The sequence below is a fragment of the Odocoileus virginianus genome, chromosome 5 (genome assembly GCF_023699985.2).
Source record: "Odocoileus virginianus isolate 20LAN1187 ecotype Illinois chromosome 5, Ovbor_1.2, whole genome shotgun sequence".
Classification (NCBI taxonomy): Eukaryota; Metazoa; Chordata; class Mammalia; order Artiodactyla; family Cervidae; genus Odocoileus; species Odocoileus virginianus.
Window position 1 is genome coordinate 52,766,881 of NC_069678.1, and position 19,110 is coordinate 52,785,990.

The window sequence follows — 19,110 nt, forward strand, 5'->3', positions numbered from 1 at the left end:
AATTTCTAGTCTGGTATTTTCAATATCTTTGCAAAGGCTGATTCTGGTTCTTATGCTTACTCTGTGTTTTTGTCTTTTAGTGTAATATGTCTTGTAATTTTTTGTTGAAAGACAGACATGATGTACTTGTGAAAGGAACCTGTAAAATAATGGTGTTGTGTAGTGATGAGGTGTGGGTAGAAAGAAGTATTCTACAGTCCTATCATTAAGTCTTAGTCTTTCAATGAGCCTGTGTAGTTGGGTTGTGGATTTCACAAGTATTTCTTAGTTTTCCTACCTCTTAGGTGGGCAAGAGGGTAAGAGTGGTCTAGAGTTGGATATTCCCCTTTCTCTAAATGGCATACTTGAGGGAGATGGAATTGAGTCTTTTTCTTTTCCCACCTCAGGTAGACTTTAATAAAACCTCAATCGTCTAGGGTCCATTCAACACTTTCCTTTGAGGACAGGCCTTATTAAGAGCAGAATGCTCTGGTGTATTTCAGAATTATTTATTTCCTCTCTCCTTTTGGAAGCATAAGTGGATTTTTGTCCAGTGTTCACTTTGAGGATGTGTGAAAACTCCTGGGTATTAATCTCACAAAAGCAAGGAGGGTTTCCTTCATTGACTCCTGGAGTTTTTAGTCTCTTGTCAATACAGTTTAGTTCAGTTGCTCACCCATGTCCGCCTCTTTGCCCATGAGCCACAGCACGCTAGGCCTCCCTGTCCATCACTAACTGCCAGAGTCTACCCAACCCATGTCCACTGATGGGTTGCCATCCAACCATCTCATTCTCTTTCATCCCCTTCTCCTCCTGCCCTCAATCTTTCCCAGCATCAGGGTCTTTTCCAGTGAGTCAGCTCTTTGCATCAGGTGGCCAAAGTATTGGAGTTTCAGCTTCAACATCAGATCCTCCAATGAACACCCAGGACTGATCTCCTTTAGTATGGACTGGTTGGATCTCCTTGCAGTCCAAGGGACTCTCAAGAGTCTTCTCCAACACCACAATTCAAAAGCATCAATTCTTCGGTGCTCAGCTTTCTTTATAGTCCAACTGTCACATCTATACATGACTACTGGAAAAACCATAGCCTTGACTAGACGGACCTTTGTTGACAAAGTAATGTCTCTCCTTTTTCATATGCTGTCTGTGTTGGTCATAACTTTCCTTCCAAGGAGTAAGTGTCTTTTAATTTCATGGCTGCAGTCACCATCTGAAGTGATTTTCAAGCCCAGAAAAATAAAGTCAGCCACTGTTTTCACTATTTCCCCTTCTATTTGCCATGAAGTGATGGGACCAGATGCCATGATCTTAGTTTTCTGAATGTTGCGCTTTAAGCCCACTTTTTCACTCTCCTCTTTCACTTTCATCAAGAGGCTCTTTAGTTCTTCCTCACTTTCTGCCATAAGGGTGGTGTCATCTGCATATCTGAGGTTATTGATATTTCTCCCGGCAATCTTGATTCCAGCTTGTGCTTCCTCCAGCCCAGCATTTCAGGTGATGTACTCTGCATATAAGTTAAATAAGCAGGGTGACCATATACAACCTTGAAGTACTCCTTTTCCTATTTGGAACCAGTCTGTTGTTTCATGTCCAAGGGAACATTTCATGCAAAGATGGGCTCAATAAAGGACAGGAATGGTAGGGACCTAACAGAAGCAAAATATTAAGAACAGGTGGCAAGAATACACAGAAGAACTGTACAAAAAAGGTCTTCACAACCCAGATAATCACGATGGTGTAATCACTCACACTCGCATAGAACCAGACATCCTGGAATGTGAAGTCAAGTGGGTCTTAGGAAGCATCACTACAAACAAAGCTAGTGGAGATGATGGAATTCCAGTTGAGCTATTTCAAATCCTGAAAGATGATGCTGTGCAAGTGCTGCACTCAGTATGCCAGCAAATATGGAAAACTCAGCAGTGGCCCCAGGACTGGAAAAGGTCAGTTTTCATTCCAATCCCAAAGAAAGGCAGTGCCAAAGAGTGCTCAAACTGCTGCACAATTGCGGCACTCATCTCACACTAGTAAAGCGTGCTCAAAAGTGAGCTAGTAAAGTAATGCTCAAAATTCTCCAAGTCAGACTTCAGCATTACATGAACTGTGAACTTCCAGCTGGTCAAGCTGGTTTTAGAAAAGGCAGAGAAACCAGAGGTCAAATTCCTAACATCTGCTGGATCATCGAGATAGCAAGAGAGTTTCAGAAAACATCTATTTCTGTTTTGTTGACTATGCCAAAGCCTTTGATTGTGTGGATCACAATAAACTGTGGAACATTCTGAAGGAGATGGGAATACCAGATCACCTGACCTGCCTGTTGAGAAACCTGTATGCAGGTCAGGAAGCAACAGTTAGAACTGGACATGGAACAATAGACTGGTTCCAAATAGGAAAAGGAGTACATCAAGGCTGTATAATGTCAATACAGAGCCTGTCGTAACTTGTCAGTTATAAGTTTTCCTATTGGGAAACACTGTTTTCTTGAGAGACCTTAGCTGGTTAATTTCTACTCCCATAAGTTCTAAATCTCTGTGTCTGCCTACCTGTTTCTGTTTGGGGGTATTGGTTCTCCCTGTGACCTCCCTTCTTTGATGGATCTAAGAAGACTTGTTGATTTTTCCATTAATTGTCCTGCTTTTACTTGCTAAGATGGTATGACAACTTCCAAGCTCCTTACATGCTGTACTGAAAACCAGAAGTGCTCTCACTTACTTTTTGAAGAGACATTCTGTTTTGAGTTGTTAATTCAACTAGATATTTGCTTTATAAATAATATTCATCTTATAGTGCTTGCTATGTGCCAGACATTGTTCTAAAGCCTTTACGCAGACTCGTTTTGTCCTCATGACAATTATTTCTATCATATACTGTTACTATCCACATTTTATAGATGAGGAAACTGAGGACATAATTTTGATACATATGAAGCAGAGGATACTTAACTTGCCTGAGGTCACCAAGCTCAGAACAACTTTCATTTTTGTCTTTATTTAACTACCTTAAAGCTGGTTCAAACCATCAAAATAACTTCCTCTGAGCAATAGAAGGTTGAAGAGTTAAAGCTGTGCAAGTTGGACATAAACGTTTAGAAGGCCTGACATGTTTTTGTTTATACTTTTTGGAGACCTGATTCAACCATGTAGAAACCTTGCTTCCTTATTAACAGAGACAGATGATTATACATGTGAGAAGATGACATCATGAGTACTGCTATAGGTAGAGAGGCCTTTGGATAGTATGGTGAGAGACCCATACATCCCAGCATCCTGGCAAAACCTACCTTCCTTCTGTCTTTGCCAGTGTTTCACATATGTAAATTAGCCACCTTGGAGGTATTAGTTTGGATGAGTCCCTCAAGATTGAATCTCAGGTCAACATCACTTGGAAAAGAACTGCCATTTGACTAAGTCAACCCACAAACCTAGGAAAGAATAAATGTTGATTTTTTTCAAACACAGGTTTGGGGGTGCTTTATTACACAGTGGAAATATATGAAAAAATGTGCACTTTTTAAAAAAAAGACATTGGATATTGGTTGTAGAGAATTCAAACTGAAGGATTCCAAAGAATTAAGAGATTTTAATCTAAATCAGAGAAACTTACTAGGAATCTTTACTTCCAGGCTTATTGTGATATAATTGATATATAACATTGTACAAGTTTAATGTATACAATGTGATAATTTAATACACATATACATTGTAAAATGATTACCATGGTAAGGTTTGTTAACATATCTATCACCTCATTACCTTTTTTTGTTTGTTTGCTTATTGTGTGTGAGGACATTTAGGACCTATTCTCTAAGTGACTGTTAAGTATACAATATAGTATTTTTAACTATAGTCATGGTGTTGTAGGCTTCCCAGGTGGTGCTGGTGGTAAAGAACCTGCTTGCCATTGCAAAGGCATAAGAGACAGGAGTTTGATAAGAGACATAAGAGACAGGTCAGGAAGATCCCCTAGAGGAGGGCCTAGCAACACACTCCAGTATTCTTGCTTGGAGAATCCCCGTGGACACAGGAGACTGGGGAACAACAGTCCACAGGGTCACAAGAATCAGACACGACTAAAGTGACCTAACACGCCTTTGTGGTGTTCTACATTGTATCCCCTGAACTTGTTCACTTTATAACTGGAGTTTTGTCCCCTTTGTCTAACATCTTCCGATTTCTTGCACCCCATTTTGGCCACCACTGGCAACCACCAATTTAATTTCTATTTTAATAAAGTTCAACTGTTTTAGATTCCACATTAAGCAAGATAATATAGTATTTGTCTTTTTCTGTTGACTTATTCAACTTAATATAAAGTCCCCAAGTTTCATTTATGTTGTAGAAAACGGGTAAGGAGGGGACATGACTGAGTGACTGAACTGAACTGAGGGATAAATTGGGAGATTCAGATGGACGTAAACACACTACTGCATATAAAATAGATGACTAAGAACCTGCACAGGGAGCTCTACTCAGTACTCTGCAATGGCTTATGTGGGAAAAGAATCTAAAAAAGTGGGTGGCTATATGTATATGTATAACTGATGCAGTTTTCTGTATACCTGAAAGCAATACAACATTGTAAATCAGCTATACTCCAATAAAAATTTAAGAAAAACTCACAAAAATGCTTTGGGATGGAAGGTTTCCTGGAAATTATATTTTTAATAATTTTAACTTTTCTACCCATTTTATTCTTACTCCTAGAAAATATTATTATTTTCAGACACGTTTATTTGAGAAAAACTTTCAAAATTTCTCATTTTTCTTAGATGTTTCATGGAACAATCATAGAAGAGCTAACCAATCACAGAGAATGGAGTCACTATAATGAAAATATAGTAGAAGATCAAAAAGATTTTGTTTTTGTGAAGTTCAGTGGCCTTCATTTAAAATCTATGGAAAGTCTTCAATCTTGTATCTCTCTTAGAGTATGCATCTTCTCAAACAATTTTATTACAGATATTCGTCCACTTCAGAGTTGTATGAAATTAATCAAACTTGATCTCCATGGAAATCAGGTAAGCAATCACTTGTTTGCATATAAATGAAGCTAATATCTAATAAGCTCTTAGGTTATCTATATACAGTATTTCTCCCAGGTAGTCTTTTGTGTGAAATATAAACAATTCAGAACTAAATAAAAAATAAAAATATATATAAACACAAATATAAGCAAACACTTAATTTAACCATTTCATAAACATTTTAAATACAATCAAACATTTGTAATTTAAAATATGTAAACCAACAGTGTGTGATTTGGTTTATTTTACTTCTTAAATCCATAGTCTTGATTAAGACTACTTCTTGACTGCTTAATTTTTTTAATGACGTATACTTTACAGAAAGCATTATATTGATTTCAAGTGACTTATTTCATTTAGTGTAATGCCCTGAAAGTACACCATGTTGTTTCAAACGGCACGATTTTATTCTTTTTTTGTGAATCAGTAATATTACACTGGATGTATATATCACATTTTCTTTACTTACTCTTCCATAGACAGCAGCAGACAGACATTTTGGTTGCTTTCATGTCTTGGCTATTATAATTAATGCTGCAGTGAACATGGGACTGTGTGCATCTATTTGAGCTAGTATTTTCACTTCCTTGTAATAAATTTCCAGAAATAGAATTGCTGGGTCATATGGAAGCTTTACTTTGAATTTTTTGAGGAACCCCTGCTGTTTACCTAATGACTGCTCCAATTTACAATCCTCCAAACACTGCACAGGGTTTCCTGTTCTCCACATCCTTGCCAACACTTTATTTTTTGTCTTTTTGATAATAGCTATTCTCACAGGCATGAGAATGGTCCTGTGGTTTCAATGCATTTCCCTGATGATTGGTGTTGCTGAGTATCTTTTGATGTACCTGCTGGCCACTGGTATGTCTTATTTGGAAAAAACATTGTCTTAGATCCTCTGCCTCTTTTTTTCCTATTCTTGTATGAGTTCTTTATAGATTTTTGATGTTAGCCTCATCTCAGATGTGATTTGCAAATATTTTCCCCCATTCATAGGTTCCCTTTTCTTTTTATTGATGGTTTCCTTTATGTGCAGAAGCTTTTTAATTTGACTTCATTTCACTGTATTCAGTTTTGAGGTTTTTGCCTTTACTTTTGGTGTCAAATTGAGAAAAACTATCGCCAAGACCCATACCAAGGTGCTTACCACCAGTGTTTTCTTCTAGGAATTACATGGTTTCGATTGTGCCTTCAAGTCTTTAATCCACGTTGAGTTTACTTTTGTGTATAGCATAAGATAATGGTCAAATTTCATTCTTTCACATGTGCTTGTCCTGTTTTTCCAACACAATTTATTGAAGAAACTGCTCTTTTCCTAGTGTATGCTCTTGACTCCTTTTTTGTAAATAAATTGATCTTTACTGTAAATCCATTTTGTAAATCAATGTGTGGGTTTATTCATGGGATGTGTTTCTGTTCCATTGACCTGTTTTTTTTTTAAATGCCAGTACCATTCTGGTTTTTTTTTTTTTACTGTACTTTATATTATGCTTTGAATTCAGGAAGTGTGAAGGTGCCAAATTCATTCTTTCTCAAGGTTTTTGCCTATTTGAGTGTTTTTTAGTTTTGTAAAAATATTAGGGTTATTTGTTCTATTTATATTAAAAGTGCCACTGGAATTTTGGCATGGCTTTTGTTGAATCTGTAGGTTGCTTTGGGTAGTATAAATGTTATAACAGCATCAATTCTTACAGCCCACAAGGATAGAATATCTTTCAGTTTATTTGTATTCTTCAATTACTTTTCAATATGTCTTATAATTTTCAGTGTATATGCATATCTTTCACCTCATTGGTTAAATTTATTTCTAAGTATTTTTACTATTTTGATGTAATTGTGAATGAGATTATTTTATTAATTTCCCTTTCCAATATTTAATAGCTCAGGCATAGAAAGACAGCATAACTTTGTGTATTGATTTTGTATTCTGAAATGTTAATTGATTTTGTTTATTCTAACAGTTATTTTCTGTAGTATTTAGGGTTTTCTGTATACAGGCATACTATATTTTGGAGGGTATCACTTTATTGCACTTCTCAAGTACTACATTTTTTACAAATTTAAGATTTGTGGAAATCCTACATTATCAGATAATGATTAGCAATTTCTAGCAATAAAGTATTTTTTACATCAGATGTATACTTTGATTTTTTTCTAGACATAATGTTATTGCGCACTTAATAGACTAATGCAGTGTAAACAATTTTAATATGCAGTGGGAAACAAAAAAAAGTCCTTCATATTGCAATGTTTGCTATATTGCAGTAGTCTGAAACCAAATGCACAAAATCTCTGAGATGTGAATGTAGGTCGTTTAATTCACAAAAAGTGACAGTTTTACTTTTTCCTTTCCAATTAAGATGCCTTTGTTTCTTCTTCTTGCCTAATTGCTTTGACTAGGACTTCTAGCTCCCAGTGCCATGTTGAATGAAAATGCAAAACTGGGCATCCTTTTCTTATTCTTGCTGTTAGAGGGAAAGATTTTATCTTTTTACCATTGAGAATGATGTTAGTTGTAAGCTTGTCATATATGGCCTTTACTATGTGGAGGTACATTCCTTCTATACTCTTTATTGAGAGTTTTAACTATAACTGGATGTTGAATTTTGGCAAATACCTTTCTTGTATCTATTGAGATGACTATATGATTTTTTATCCTTCATTTGTGTTAATGTGGAGTATCACATTGATTGATTTGACCCCTTAAGTTTTTCATGTAAGGGAAATATTTTAGAAAAGATTAAAAAGTCTACTTATTACAAAGGAATTTTTATTGAATGGATTATATGTTTATTTAATTACACTAGTAATTTCAGATACCTAATGTATTTTAGTTTATCCCAGTCATCCTTTGGATAATTAGAAATTCCATTTTTGTTTACTAATGAGAAATTTGCTATTTGATTTGAATGTTATATTATAGAAGATGTTTAAAGTTTTTCCTTTTTTCCATATAATTCAGGAATAATTGGTATTTGTATTTAAGGTATTACTATTATTGCTTCAGATAAAGAGTCTACCAGATACCAAATTTTGGAGTGGATTGAAGAATCTAAAACTTCTCTATCTACATGACAATGGGTTTGCAAAGTTAAAGAACGTATGTATGTTATCTGCCTGTCCGAGCCTCATTGCCCTCACTATGTTTGATTGTCCAGTAAGCCTTAAAAAAGGATATAGACATGTTCTTGTCAACAGTATATGGACTCTGAAAGCATTGGATCATCATGTGATTTCTGATGAAGAAATAATTCAAAACTGGCATCTTCCTGAAAGATTCAAGACATATAACCACCGACTTCTCTTTAATTTCTGCTCTGCTTTGAAAAAGGTAGTTGGCTTCATTTGCATTTCATTTTAAATAAATGAAGTAAAACCTTAACTTCTAATTTCTGTTACCTAAATTTTATAAATCAGTATTTTTATCACTTACATGAAATATCAGAAACTAGTGAATATATTATCATACTAATGTCTTATAACAAAATTTATAAAAGCCTATGTGCCTGCTGGTAAAAATTACTGATCATGGGATTATCAAATTGTGGAGAAACAAGTATTTAACATTTTGAGGGGTCTCCATTATGTTTAATAGCTTTAAGAAGGTATAGCTTACATGCTATAAAATTTACCCATTTTACGTGTATGAGTCCATAATTGATAAATTTGCAGTGCTGTATAACTGTCTTCACAATCCAGTGTTAGAAATTTCCACCACTCCCAAAATTCTCCTTCTTTCCATTTGCAATTAACCCCCACTGTTACCTTGGTCTTAGGTAACCATTTGTCTATTTCTGTCTCTGTAAATTTGTTTCTCTAAACACTTTATTTATATTTTAATTCAAAAAACATTTCTTAAACATCTTTCCACAGCATGCTAGACAGTATAAGGAATTCATATACAAAGATGAATGTAGAATAAAATATTTCCTTACTGGGAGCTGATAGACTACATGGGATGAAAAATAATTACTAAGAAAATATAACAGGGCCCAATATCTGGGCCTGTTATTGAGGATCCCAGAAACTTTTTGTTTGTATAGATTATATCCATAGATATTTATGTACTAAAAATTAAAAGAGAATTTTCAAATATATACTTAAGTCATTTGAAATAACAAACCCATTTTATATCAACATAAACACATTTTATGAAAAAATATACTTTCCAAAATAAAAATAATTAGAAGAATGACATTGTTTTACATTTTTGTACATATCTTCAATATCTGTCTTAATTAAACAGATTTTTTCATATCTACTTCTGCATTTAAACTATTGTGATATGTTGTTTTGACTGAAGTAAATAAAGAAAATATGTCCTCATACAGATATGTAATTAGAAAAAGAAGGCCCTCATGGGTCATTGAAGGGTCTTGGGGCCTCCCAAGGATTCTAAAATCACATTTTAAGATTTACTGAATTATAAGAAAAAAACATTCTATCGAATCATGTCAGTTATAATTCTAAAAAGAAAGTAGTTAAATTGAGCATCCCCTGTCTGTGTTAAAATACTAAATGAGAATTAATCTAACAACTTAATTCTTTTACTCAGTAACCTAAATGCCAAAGGATTCTATATCTGGAATCCACAGGATTTTCTTTTTTTTTTTTTTTTCTTAAGTAAAAGATCATCATATAGTACAGTTGGTTTTAAACATGGCTGCTCATTAGAAACACATCTGGAGCTTTTGAGAAAAATATCAATACCTGGGCATTTGTATTTTTCAAAAAATTCCAAGATAATTCTGATATGCATCTGGATTTTAAAAAGTGATTACAGGATTTGTATTAAATGGTAGATTTAGTGACATAGAATTCTATTATTTTCTGTTTATCAATCATGATACAATGGTATTAAGCAAATAATAGTTATATAATAATAGTAAAATGTTTATCAGTTTTCTTAATAGCCAGATAGAAAATAAAAGATAATTATATTTGCAAGCCATAATGGAAACATGATTAACCTAACAATATAAAATAATTGCATACAATTTGGGGGGGGTCTCTTGGAATGGTTGGTAAGTGGAAATGCATACATACACATGTTTTCATCTGCCCAGCCAGTCTGTGTCTTTGGGTTTATACATTTAATCCACTTACATTTAAGGTGATTATCAATATATATAATCCTATTACCATTTTCTAAATTTTGGGGGGTTTATTTTTTGTAAGTCTTTTCCTTCTCTTGTGTTTCTTGTTTAGAGAAGTTCCTTTAGCTTTTGTTATAAAGCTGGTTTGGTGGTGCTGAATCTCTTAACTTTTGCCTGTTTGGATAGCTTTTGATTTCTCTATTAAATCTGAGCAAGAGTCTTGCTGGGTCGAGTATTCTTAGTTGTAGGTTCTTTCCTTTCATCATTTTAAATATCCTGACCTCCTCTGATTTGTAGAGTTTCTGTTGAGAAATCAACTGAAAACGTTATGGAAATTCCTTGTATGTTACTTGTCATTTTTCCCTTGTTGCTTTTGACATTTTTGTCTTTATCTTTAATTTTCATCATTTTGATTACTATGTCTCAGTGTGTTCTCCTTGGGTTTATCCTGCATGGGACTCTCTGCACTTCTTGGACTTGGTTGACTATTTCCTTCCCCATTTTTAGGGAAGTTTTCAGCTATACTTCTTCAAATATTTTCTCAGGTCCTTTCTCTCTTTTCCTTCTGGGACCCCTATAATGTGAATGTTGGTGCATCTAGTGTTGTCCCAGAGGTTCCCAAAGAATTGATGCTTTCTAAACTGTGGTGCTGAAGAAGACTCTTGAGAGTCCCTTGGATCACAAGGAGATCAAACCAGTCAATCCTAAAGGAAATCAACCCTGACTACTTATTGGAAGGACTGATGCTGAAGTTCTGATACTTCGGCCACCTGATGCAAAGAGCCAGCTCTTTGGAAAAGACCCTGATGCTGGGAAAGATTAAGGACAGGAGGAGAAGGGGATGACAGAGGATGAGAGGTTGGATGGCATTGCTGATTCAATGGACATGATATTGAACAAACTCTGGGAGATATGGAGGACAGGGAAGCCTGGTATGCTGTATTCCAGGGGTTGCAGTCAGACACAACTGAGTGAAACAACAAGAAATCAATTACAAGGGAAAACAGGAAAATTCACAATGATGTGGAGATTAAAAAACTTGACAACAACCAATGTATTGAAAAAAAAATTTTAGAATGACAACTAATAGGATATAGTAAAAGCTGTTTTTTAGAGGGCATTTTATTGTAATAGATGCCTAAATTAAAAAAAAAAGAAATGAACAATCTAACTTTACACCCCAAAGAACTAGAAAAAGAAGAACAAATTAAACCATATTTTGTGGGAAGAAGGAAATACCAGAAATAAATGAAATAGAGATTAAAAAGGCTACAGAAAAGATAAATGAAACCAAGAGATTTATTTTTTGAAAAGATAAACAATATAGACAAACTCTTTGCTATACTTGAGAGAGAGGATCCAAGGAAGTAAGATTAGAAAGGAAGAGGAGATATCATAGTTGATACCACACAAATACAGAAGATTATGAGACTGCTATAAGTAATTGTATGCCAACAGACAACCTAGAAATGGATACATTCCTAGAAGCATACAACTTATTAAGACTAAAGCATGAAGAAATAAAAAAAATTAAGGCACTAATTACTAGCAGGGAGATTGAATCAGTAATCAAAAGTCTCCTAACATAGAAAAATTTAGAACCAGATGGCTTCACTGGCTAATTCTACCAAATATTTAAGGAGAAACTAATACCAATTTTTCTCATACTTTTCAAAATGTAATAGAATCTAAAGGAACACTTAGCTAAGACCAAAACTATATGAGGATACTAGAAGAAAAGAAAATTACAGATCAATATCCATGATGAATATGGATGCAAAACCCTCAACAAAATGTTAGCAAACTGGGTTCACTAATATATTAAAAAGATCATACATCATGATGAGGTGGGATTTATCCCTGGGATAAAAATATCTCTAGTGAATATAAGCACAAAAATCTTAAACAAAACCTTAGCAAATATAATTTAGCATACATATACCATGTGCAAGTAGAACTTGTTTCAGGGATACACAGCTGGTTCAATATTTGAAAATGAATTAATGTAATTTCCCATATCAAAAGACTCAAGAATGTTTTCTTCCTAAGACTGGGAACAAAACAGATGGCTGTTCTTATTTCTCTTGTCAACATGCTGCTGGTAAGCTGAGGTGGTGCAATAAAGTGAGAAAAGGAAATAAAGAAACATACAGATGAGAAAAGAAGAAATAAATTATTTGCAGGTGAAATGATCACCTGTGTGGAAAATGCCACAGACTCTACCAAAAAATTTCTTTAAACTAAAAAATGAGCTTAGCAGGGCTGCAGGGTGTTAGCTAAACAAAAATCAATCCTATTTCTGTGTACTAATAGTGAGTACATGGTCACCTAAGTTAAATACATATTGTCATTTATAATCACTCAAAAATGAAATACTTAGATGTAAATCTAACAATATGAACAGAACTTGATGGAGAAAATATAGCTTTTTCAATAAATGTTACTTGGAACAGTTGGACATACATGGACACACACACAAGAGATAAACTTCCTTAAGTTTTACAACTCAAAAAAGTTAACTCAAATTGGATCTTGGAGTTAAATGTAAAAACTTATTTTAGAAAAAATAAAATTGAGGAAAATTTTAGGATCTAGGATGAGGCAAAGACAGACCTGATACTAAAAGCACAATCTTTAAAAAGAAAAAAATGGTAAAGTGAACTTCATCCATTTTTTAAAATAGTCTGTAAAAGACCCTATTAAGTGAATGAAGAGATAAGCTCAGAGTCAGGGAAAGTATTTGGAAGTGAACTTTTAAAAATGGTAATAGGGGCAGTCCTAAGATGATAGGATGGGGAGACCACTTTCTCCTCCACACATTCTCGAAAGAACATTTGAACACTGAGCAAATTCCACAAAAAACTTCTGAATTCTGGCCGAGGACATCAGGCATCCAGAAAGGCATCCCACTGTCTTCAGAAGGAGATGGAGAAGTCTTGAGGTTACTGTAAGAATAAGACTGAAATTCAGAAGCAGGAGGCTTAAGTTCAAAAGCTGAGAACACCAGAGAACTCCTGACTCCAGGGAACATTAATTGATAAGAGCTCATCCAAAAGCCTCCATACCTACACTGAAACCAAGCACCACCCAAGAGCGAACAAGTTCCAGAGCAAAACATACCACACAAATTCTCCAGCAATAAAGGAACATAGCCCTGAGCTTCAATATACAGGCTGCCTAAACTCACACCAAACCCACTGACTTCTCAAAACTCACTACTGGACACTTCATTGCACCCCAGAGAGAAGAAATCCAGCTCCACCTACCAGAACATTGACACAAGCTTCCCTAACCAGGAAACCTTGATGAGCCACCCATCCAACCCCACCCACAGCGAGGAACTTCCACAATAAAAAAGAACCACAAACTGCTAGAATACATAAAGGCCACCCCAAACACAACAATATAAACAAGATGGAAAGGCAGAGAAATACCCAGCAGGTAAAGAAATATGATAAATGCCCACCAAACCAAACAAAAGAGGAAGAGATAGGGAATATACGTGATAAAGAATTCCAAATAATGATAGTGAAAATGATCCAAAATCTTGAAAACAAAATGGAGTTACAGATAAATAACCTGGAGACAAGGATTGAGAGGATGCAAGAAGTGTTTAACAAGGACCTAGAAGAAATAAAAAGGAGTCAATATATAATGAATAATGCAATAAATGAGATCAAAAACACTCTGGAGGGAACCAACAGTAGAATAATGGAGGAAGAAGACAGGATAAGTGAGGTAGAAGATAGAATGGTAGAAATAAATGAAGCAGAGAGGAAAAAAGAATTAAATGAGGACAACCTCAGAGACCTCTGGGACAATGTGAAACATTCAAATCATAGGAGTCACAGAAAAAGAAGAGAGAAAGAAATACCATGAGAAAATACTTGAGGAGAAAATAGTTGAAAAATTCCCTAAAATGGGGAAGGAAATAGTCACCCAAGTCCAAGAAACTCAAGAGAGTCCCAAACAGGATAAACCCAAGGCAAAACACCCCAAGATACATATTAATCAAATTAACAAAGATCAAACAAAAAGAACAAATATTAAAAGCAGCAAGGGAAAAACAAATAACACACAAGGGGATTCCCATAAGGATAACAGCCAATCTTTCAATAGGAACTCTTCAGGCCAAAAGAGAATGGCAGGACATATTTAAAGTGATGAAAGAGAAAAACCTACAACCCAGATTACTGTACCCAGCAAGGATCTCATTGAAATATGAAGGAGAAATAAAAAGCTTTACAGACAAGCAAAAGCTGAGAGAATATAGCACCACCAAAGCAGCTCTCCAACAAATGCTAAAGGATCTTCTCTAGACAGGAAACACAGAAAGGGTGTATAAACTCGAATCCAAAATAACAAAGTTAAGTGGCAATGGAATCATACTTATCAATAATTACCTTAAATGTAAATGGGTTGAATGCCCTAACCAAAAGACAAAGACTGGCTGAATGGGTAAAAAAATAAGACGCCTATATATGTTGTCTACAAGAGACACATCTCAAAACAAGGGACACATACAGACTGAAAGTGAAGGGCTCGAGAAAGATACTCCACACAAATAGAGACCAAAAGAAAGTGAGAGTAGCAATACTCATATCAGATAAAATAGACTTTTAAATAAAAGCTGTGAAAAGAGACAAGGACACTGCATAATAATCAAAGGATCAATCCAAGAAGAAGATATAAAAATCTTATATATGCACCCAATATAGGAGCACCACAATATGTAAGGCAAATGCTAACAAATATGAAAGGGGAAATTAACAATAACACAATAATAGTGGGAGACTTTAATACCCCATTCACACCTATGGATAGATGAATGAAACAGAAAATTAATAAGAAAACACAAACTTTAAATGATAAAATAGACCAGTTAGAACTAAATGATATCTATAGGACATTTCACCCCTAAACAATGATTTTTCACCTTTTTCTGAAGTGTACATGGAATCTTCTCAAGGATAGATCACATCCTGGGCCATAAATATAGCCTTGGTAAATTTAAAAAAAAACAAAAATCATTCCAAGCATCTTCTCTGACCGCAGTGCAGTAAGTTTAGAGGTCAATTACAGGAGAAAAGCTATTAAAAATTCCAACATATGGAGGCTGAGCAACATGCTGCTGAATAACCAACAAATCACAGAAGAAATAAAAAAGAAATCAAAATATGCATAGAAACGAATGAAAATGAAAACACAATAATCCCAAACCTATGGGACACTGTAAAAACAGTGCTAAGGGGAAGATTCATAGCATACAGGCTTACCTCAAGAAACAAGAAAAAAGTCAACTAAATAACCTAACTCTACACCTAAAGCAACTAGAAAGGAAAAAATGAAGAACCCCAGGGTTAGTAGACGGAAAGAAATGTTAAAAATTAGGGCAGAAATAAATGTAAAAGAAAGAAAAAAGACCATAGCAAAAATCAACAAAGCCAAAAGCTGGTTCTTTGAGAAGATAAAATAGACAAACCATTAGCCAGACTCATCAAGAAACAAAGGGAGAAGAATCAAATCAATGAAATTAGAAATGGAAATTGACAAATCACAACAGACAGCACAGAAATACAAAAGATCATAAGAGACTACTATCAGCATCTATATGCCAATAAAATGGACAACTTGGATGAAAGGGACAAATTCTTCAAAACTTTCCAAAACTGAATTAGGAAGAAAAAAAAAAATCTTAACAGATCTATCAAAGCATGGAAATTGAAACTGTAATCAGAAATCTTCCAACAAACAAAAGCCCAGGACCAGACGCCTTCACAGCTGAATTCTACCAAAAATTTAGAGAAGAGTTAACACCTATCCTACTCAAACTCTTCCCGAAAATTGCTGAGTAAGGTAAGCTTCCAAACTCATTCTATTGAGGCCACCATCACCCTAATACCAAAACCAGACGAAGATGCCACAAAAAAAGAAAACTACAGGCCAATATCACTGATGAACATAGATGCAAAAATCCTTAACAAAATTCTAGCAAACAGAATCCAACAACTTATTAAAAAGATCATACATCATGACCAAATGGGCTTTATCCCAGGGATGCAAGGATTCTTCAATATCCGCAAATCAATCAATGTAATACACCACATTAACAAATTGAAAGATAAAACCATTTGATTATCTCAATAGATGATTCACCATCCATTTATGATAAAAACCCTCCAGAAAGCAGGAATAGAAGGAACATACCTCAACATAATAAAAGCTATATATGACAAACCCACAGCAAACATTATCCTCAATGATGAAAAATTGAAAGTATTTCCTCTAAAGTCAGGAACAAGACAAGGGTGCCCACTCTCACCACCACTATTCAACATAGTTTTGTAAGTTTTGGCCACAGCAATCAGAGCAGAAAAAGAAATAAAAGGAATCCAGATTGGAAAAGAAGTAAAACTTTTACTGTTTGCAGATAACATGTTCCTCTACATAGAAAACCCAAAAGACTCCACCAGAAAATTACTAGAGCTAATCAATTGAATATAGTAAAGTTACAGGATATAAAATTAACACACAGAAATCCCTTGCATTCCTATACACTAACAATGAGAAAACAGAAAGAGAAATTAAGGAAACAATTCCATTCACATTGAAATAAAAAGAAAAAAATACTTAGGAATATATCTACCCAAAGAAACAAAAGACCTATATATATAAAACTATAAAATACCAATGAAAGAAAGAGGACACAAATAGATGGAGAAATATACCATGTTCATGGATTGGAAGAATCAATATAGTGAAAATGAGTATACCACCCAAAGCAATCTATAGATTGAATGCAACCCTTATCAACGACCAACAGTATTTTTCACAGAACTAGAACAAATGATTTCACAATTTGTATGGAAATACAAAAATCCTCCAATAGCCAAGGAATCTTAAGAAAAAAGAATGAAACTGGAGGAATCAACCCACCTGACTTCAGGCTCTACTACAAAGCCACAATCATCAAGACATTATGATCCTGGAACAAAGACAGAAATATAGATCAATGGAACAAAATAGAAAGCCCAGAGATAAATCCACATACCTATGGACACCTTTTCTTTGACAAAGGAGGCAAGAATATACAATGGAGAAGACAATCTCTTTAAAAAGTGGTGCTGGGAAAACTGGTCAACTGCTTGTAAAAGAATGAAACTAGAACACTTTCTAACGCCATACACAAAAATAAATTCAAAATGGATTAAAGATCTAAACATAAGACCAGAAACTATAAAACTCTTAGAGGAAAACATAGGCAAAACACTCTTTGATATAAATCACAACAGGATCCTCTATGACCCACCTCCCAGAATATTGGAAATAAAAGCAAAAATAAACAAATGGGACCTAATGAAACTTAAAAGCTTTTGCACAACAAAGGAAACTGTAAGCAACGTGAAAAGAGAGCATTCAGAATGGGAGAAAATAATAGCAAATGAATGAACTGACAAAGGATTAACCTCAAAAATATACAAGCAACTCCTGCAGCTCAACTCCAGAAAAATAAATGACCCAATCAAAAAATGGGCCAAAGAACTAAACAGACATTTCTCCAAGGAAGACATACAGATGGCTAACAAACACATGAAAAGATGCTCAACATCACTCATTATCAGAGAAGTGCAAATCAAAACCACAGTGAGGTACCATTACATGCCAGTCAGGATGGCTGCTATCCAAGAGTCTACAAGCAATAAATGCTGGAGAGGGTGTGGAGGAAAGGGAACCCTCTGTTGGTGGGAATGCAAACTAGTACAGCCGCTATGGAAAACAGTGTGGAGATTTCTTAAAAAACTGGAAATAGAACTGCCATATAACCCAGCAATCCCACTTCTGGGCATACACACTGAGGAAACCAGATCTGAAAGAGACACGTGCACCCCAATGTTCATCACAGCACTGTTTATAATAGCCAGGACATGGAGGCAACCTAGATGTCCATCACCATACAAATGGATAAGAAAGTTGTAGTACATATACACAATGAAATACTACTCAGCCATTAAAAAGAATACATTTGAATCAGTTCTGATGAGGTGGATGAAACTGGAGCCTATTATACAGAGTGAAGTAAGCGAGTAGGAAAAACATCAGTACAGTATACTAACGCATATATATGGAATTTAGAAAGAGTAACGATAACCCTATATGCGAGACAGCAAGAGACACAGATGTATAGAACAGTCTTTTGGACTCTGGGGGTGAGGGCGAGGGTGGAATGATTTGGGAGAGTGGCATTGAGCCATGTATATTGTTATATGTGAAATGGATTGCCAGTCCAGTTTCGATGCATGGGACAGGGTGCTCGGGGCTGGTGCACTGGGATGACCCAGAGGGATGGGGTAGGGAGGGAGGTGGGGGGGGGCGGGTTCAGGATGGGGGGAAGAATGATAATAGGTGGTGGAAATTTGTTTAAAATTTTTTATTCTTGTACTTTCATCTGTCCTAAAAATTTTCGTGTTTTATTATTATGGTTCTAAATTTGTTGTTGTTGTTGTTATTTAATGTTACTTAGTTCAGGTGAAATATTTTAATTGGTGAACTGTCTAAAGCTTGTTCCCAAAGTGTTTACCACTGATCCTTCGAAATGTTGATTTAAAATAATATAAAATCTTTCTAGCCTTTGTGGGGAGTTTCGGAGATATTCACCATTTCATGTGAATGTTAAAGTGAATATACAGATGGAATAAAAAGGTGAATACTCCATGTGTTTATTCTATGTGAAATAGATACTTCTGGGAGTAGCATGATTTACATTTTTCAGTTAGGCTGAGATGAATGTGTCAAGTCAGTAAATTCTGATGGAAAAATTACAAATAGAACTTTAAAAGAGTATAGGGAATAGATACATATGAAAGAAATAAAAATGGGGAAAAGGAAGAAAAAATAAGTACAGGTGTATTTAGAATAATATCAGATTAATTGGAAATCTCTTTGTGTAATATATACAATCTGAAAAGAATGTAGTTTGAAAATTTGTTTTTTTTAGCTACACTTCAT

At 34.9% G+C, this 19,110-nt stretch overlaps 1 protein-coding gene across 4 annotated transcripts in view; it reads left to right on the forward strand.

Moving 5' to 3' along the window:
- LRRIQ3 (leucine rich repeats and IQ motif containing 3) overlaps nucleotides 1-19,110 on the forward strand; it is a 196,135-nt gene that overhangs the window by 16,135 nt on the left and 160,890 nt on the right. The window contains exons 1-3 of one of the 4 annotated variants that reach the window (XM_070467927.1): nucleotides 4,910-4,999; nucleotides 5,774-5,869; nucleotides 7,995-8,339. In XM_070467927.1, coding sequence (XP_070324028.1) covers nucleotides 8,115-8,339 — 225 coding nt within the window. In that variant the 5' untranslated portion in view covers nucleotides 4,910-4,999; nucleotides 5,774-5,869; nucleotides 7,995-8,114. Of the gene's footprint in view, nucleotides 1-4,750; nucleotides 5,000-5,773; nucleotides 5,870-7,994; nucleotides 8,340-19,110 lie in introns of those variants that run through there. The other 3 variants (XM_070467928.1, XM_020877711.2, XM_020877712.2) reach the window with 3 other exon arrangements.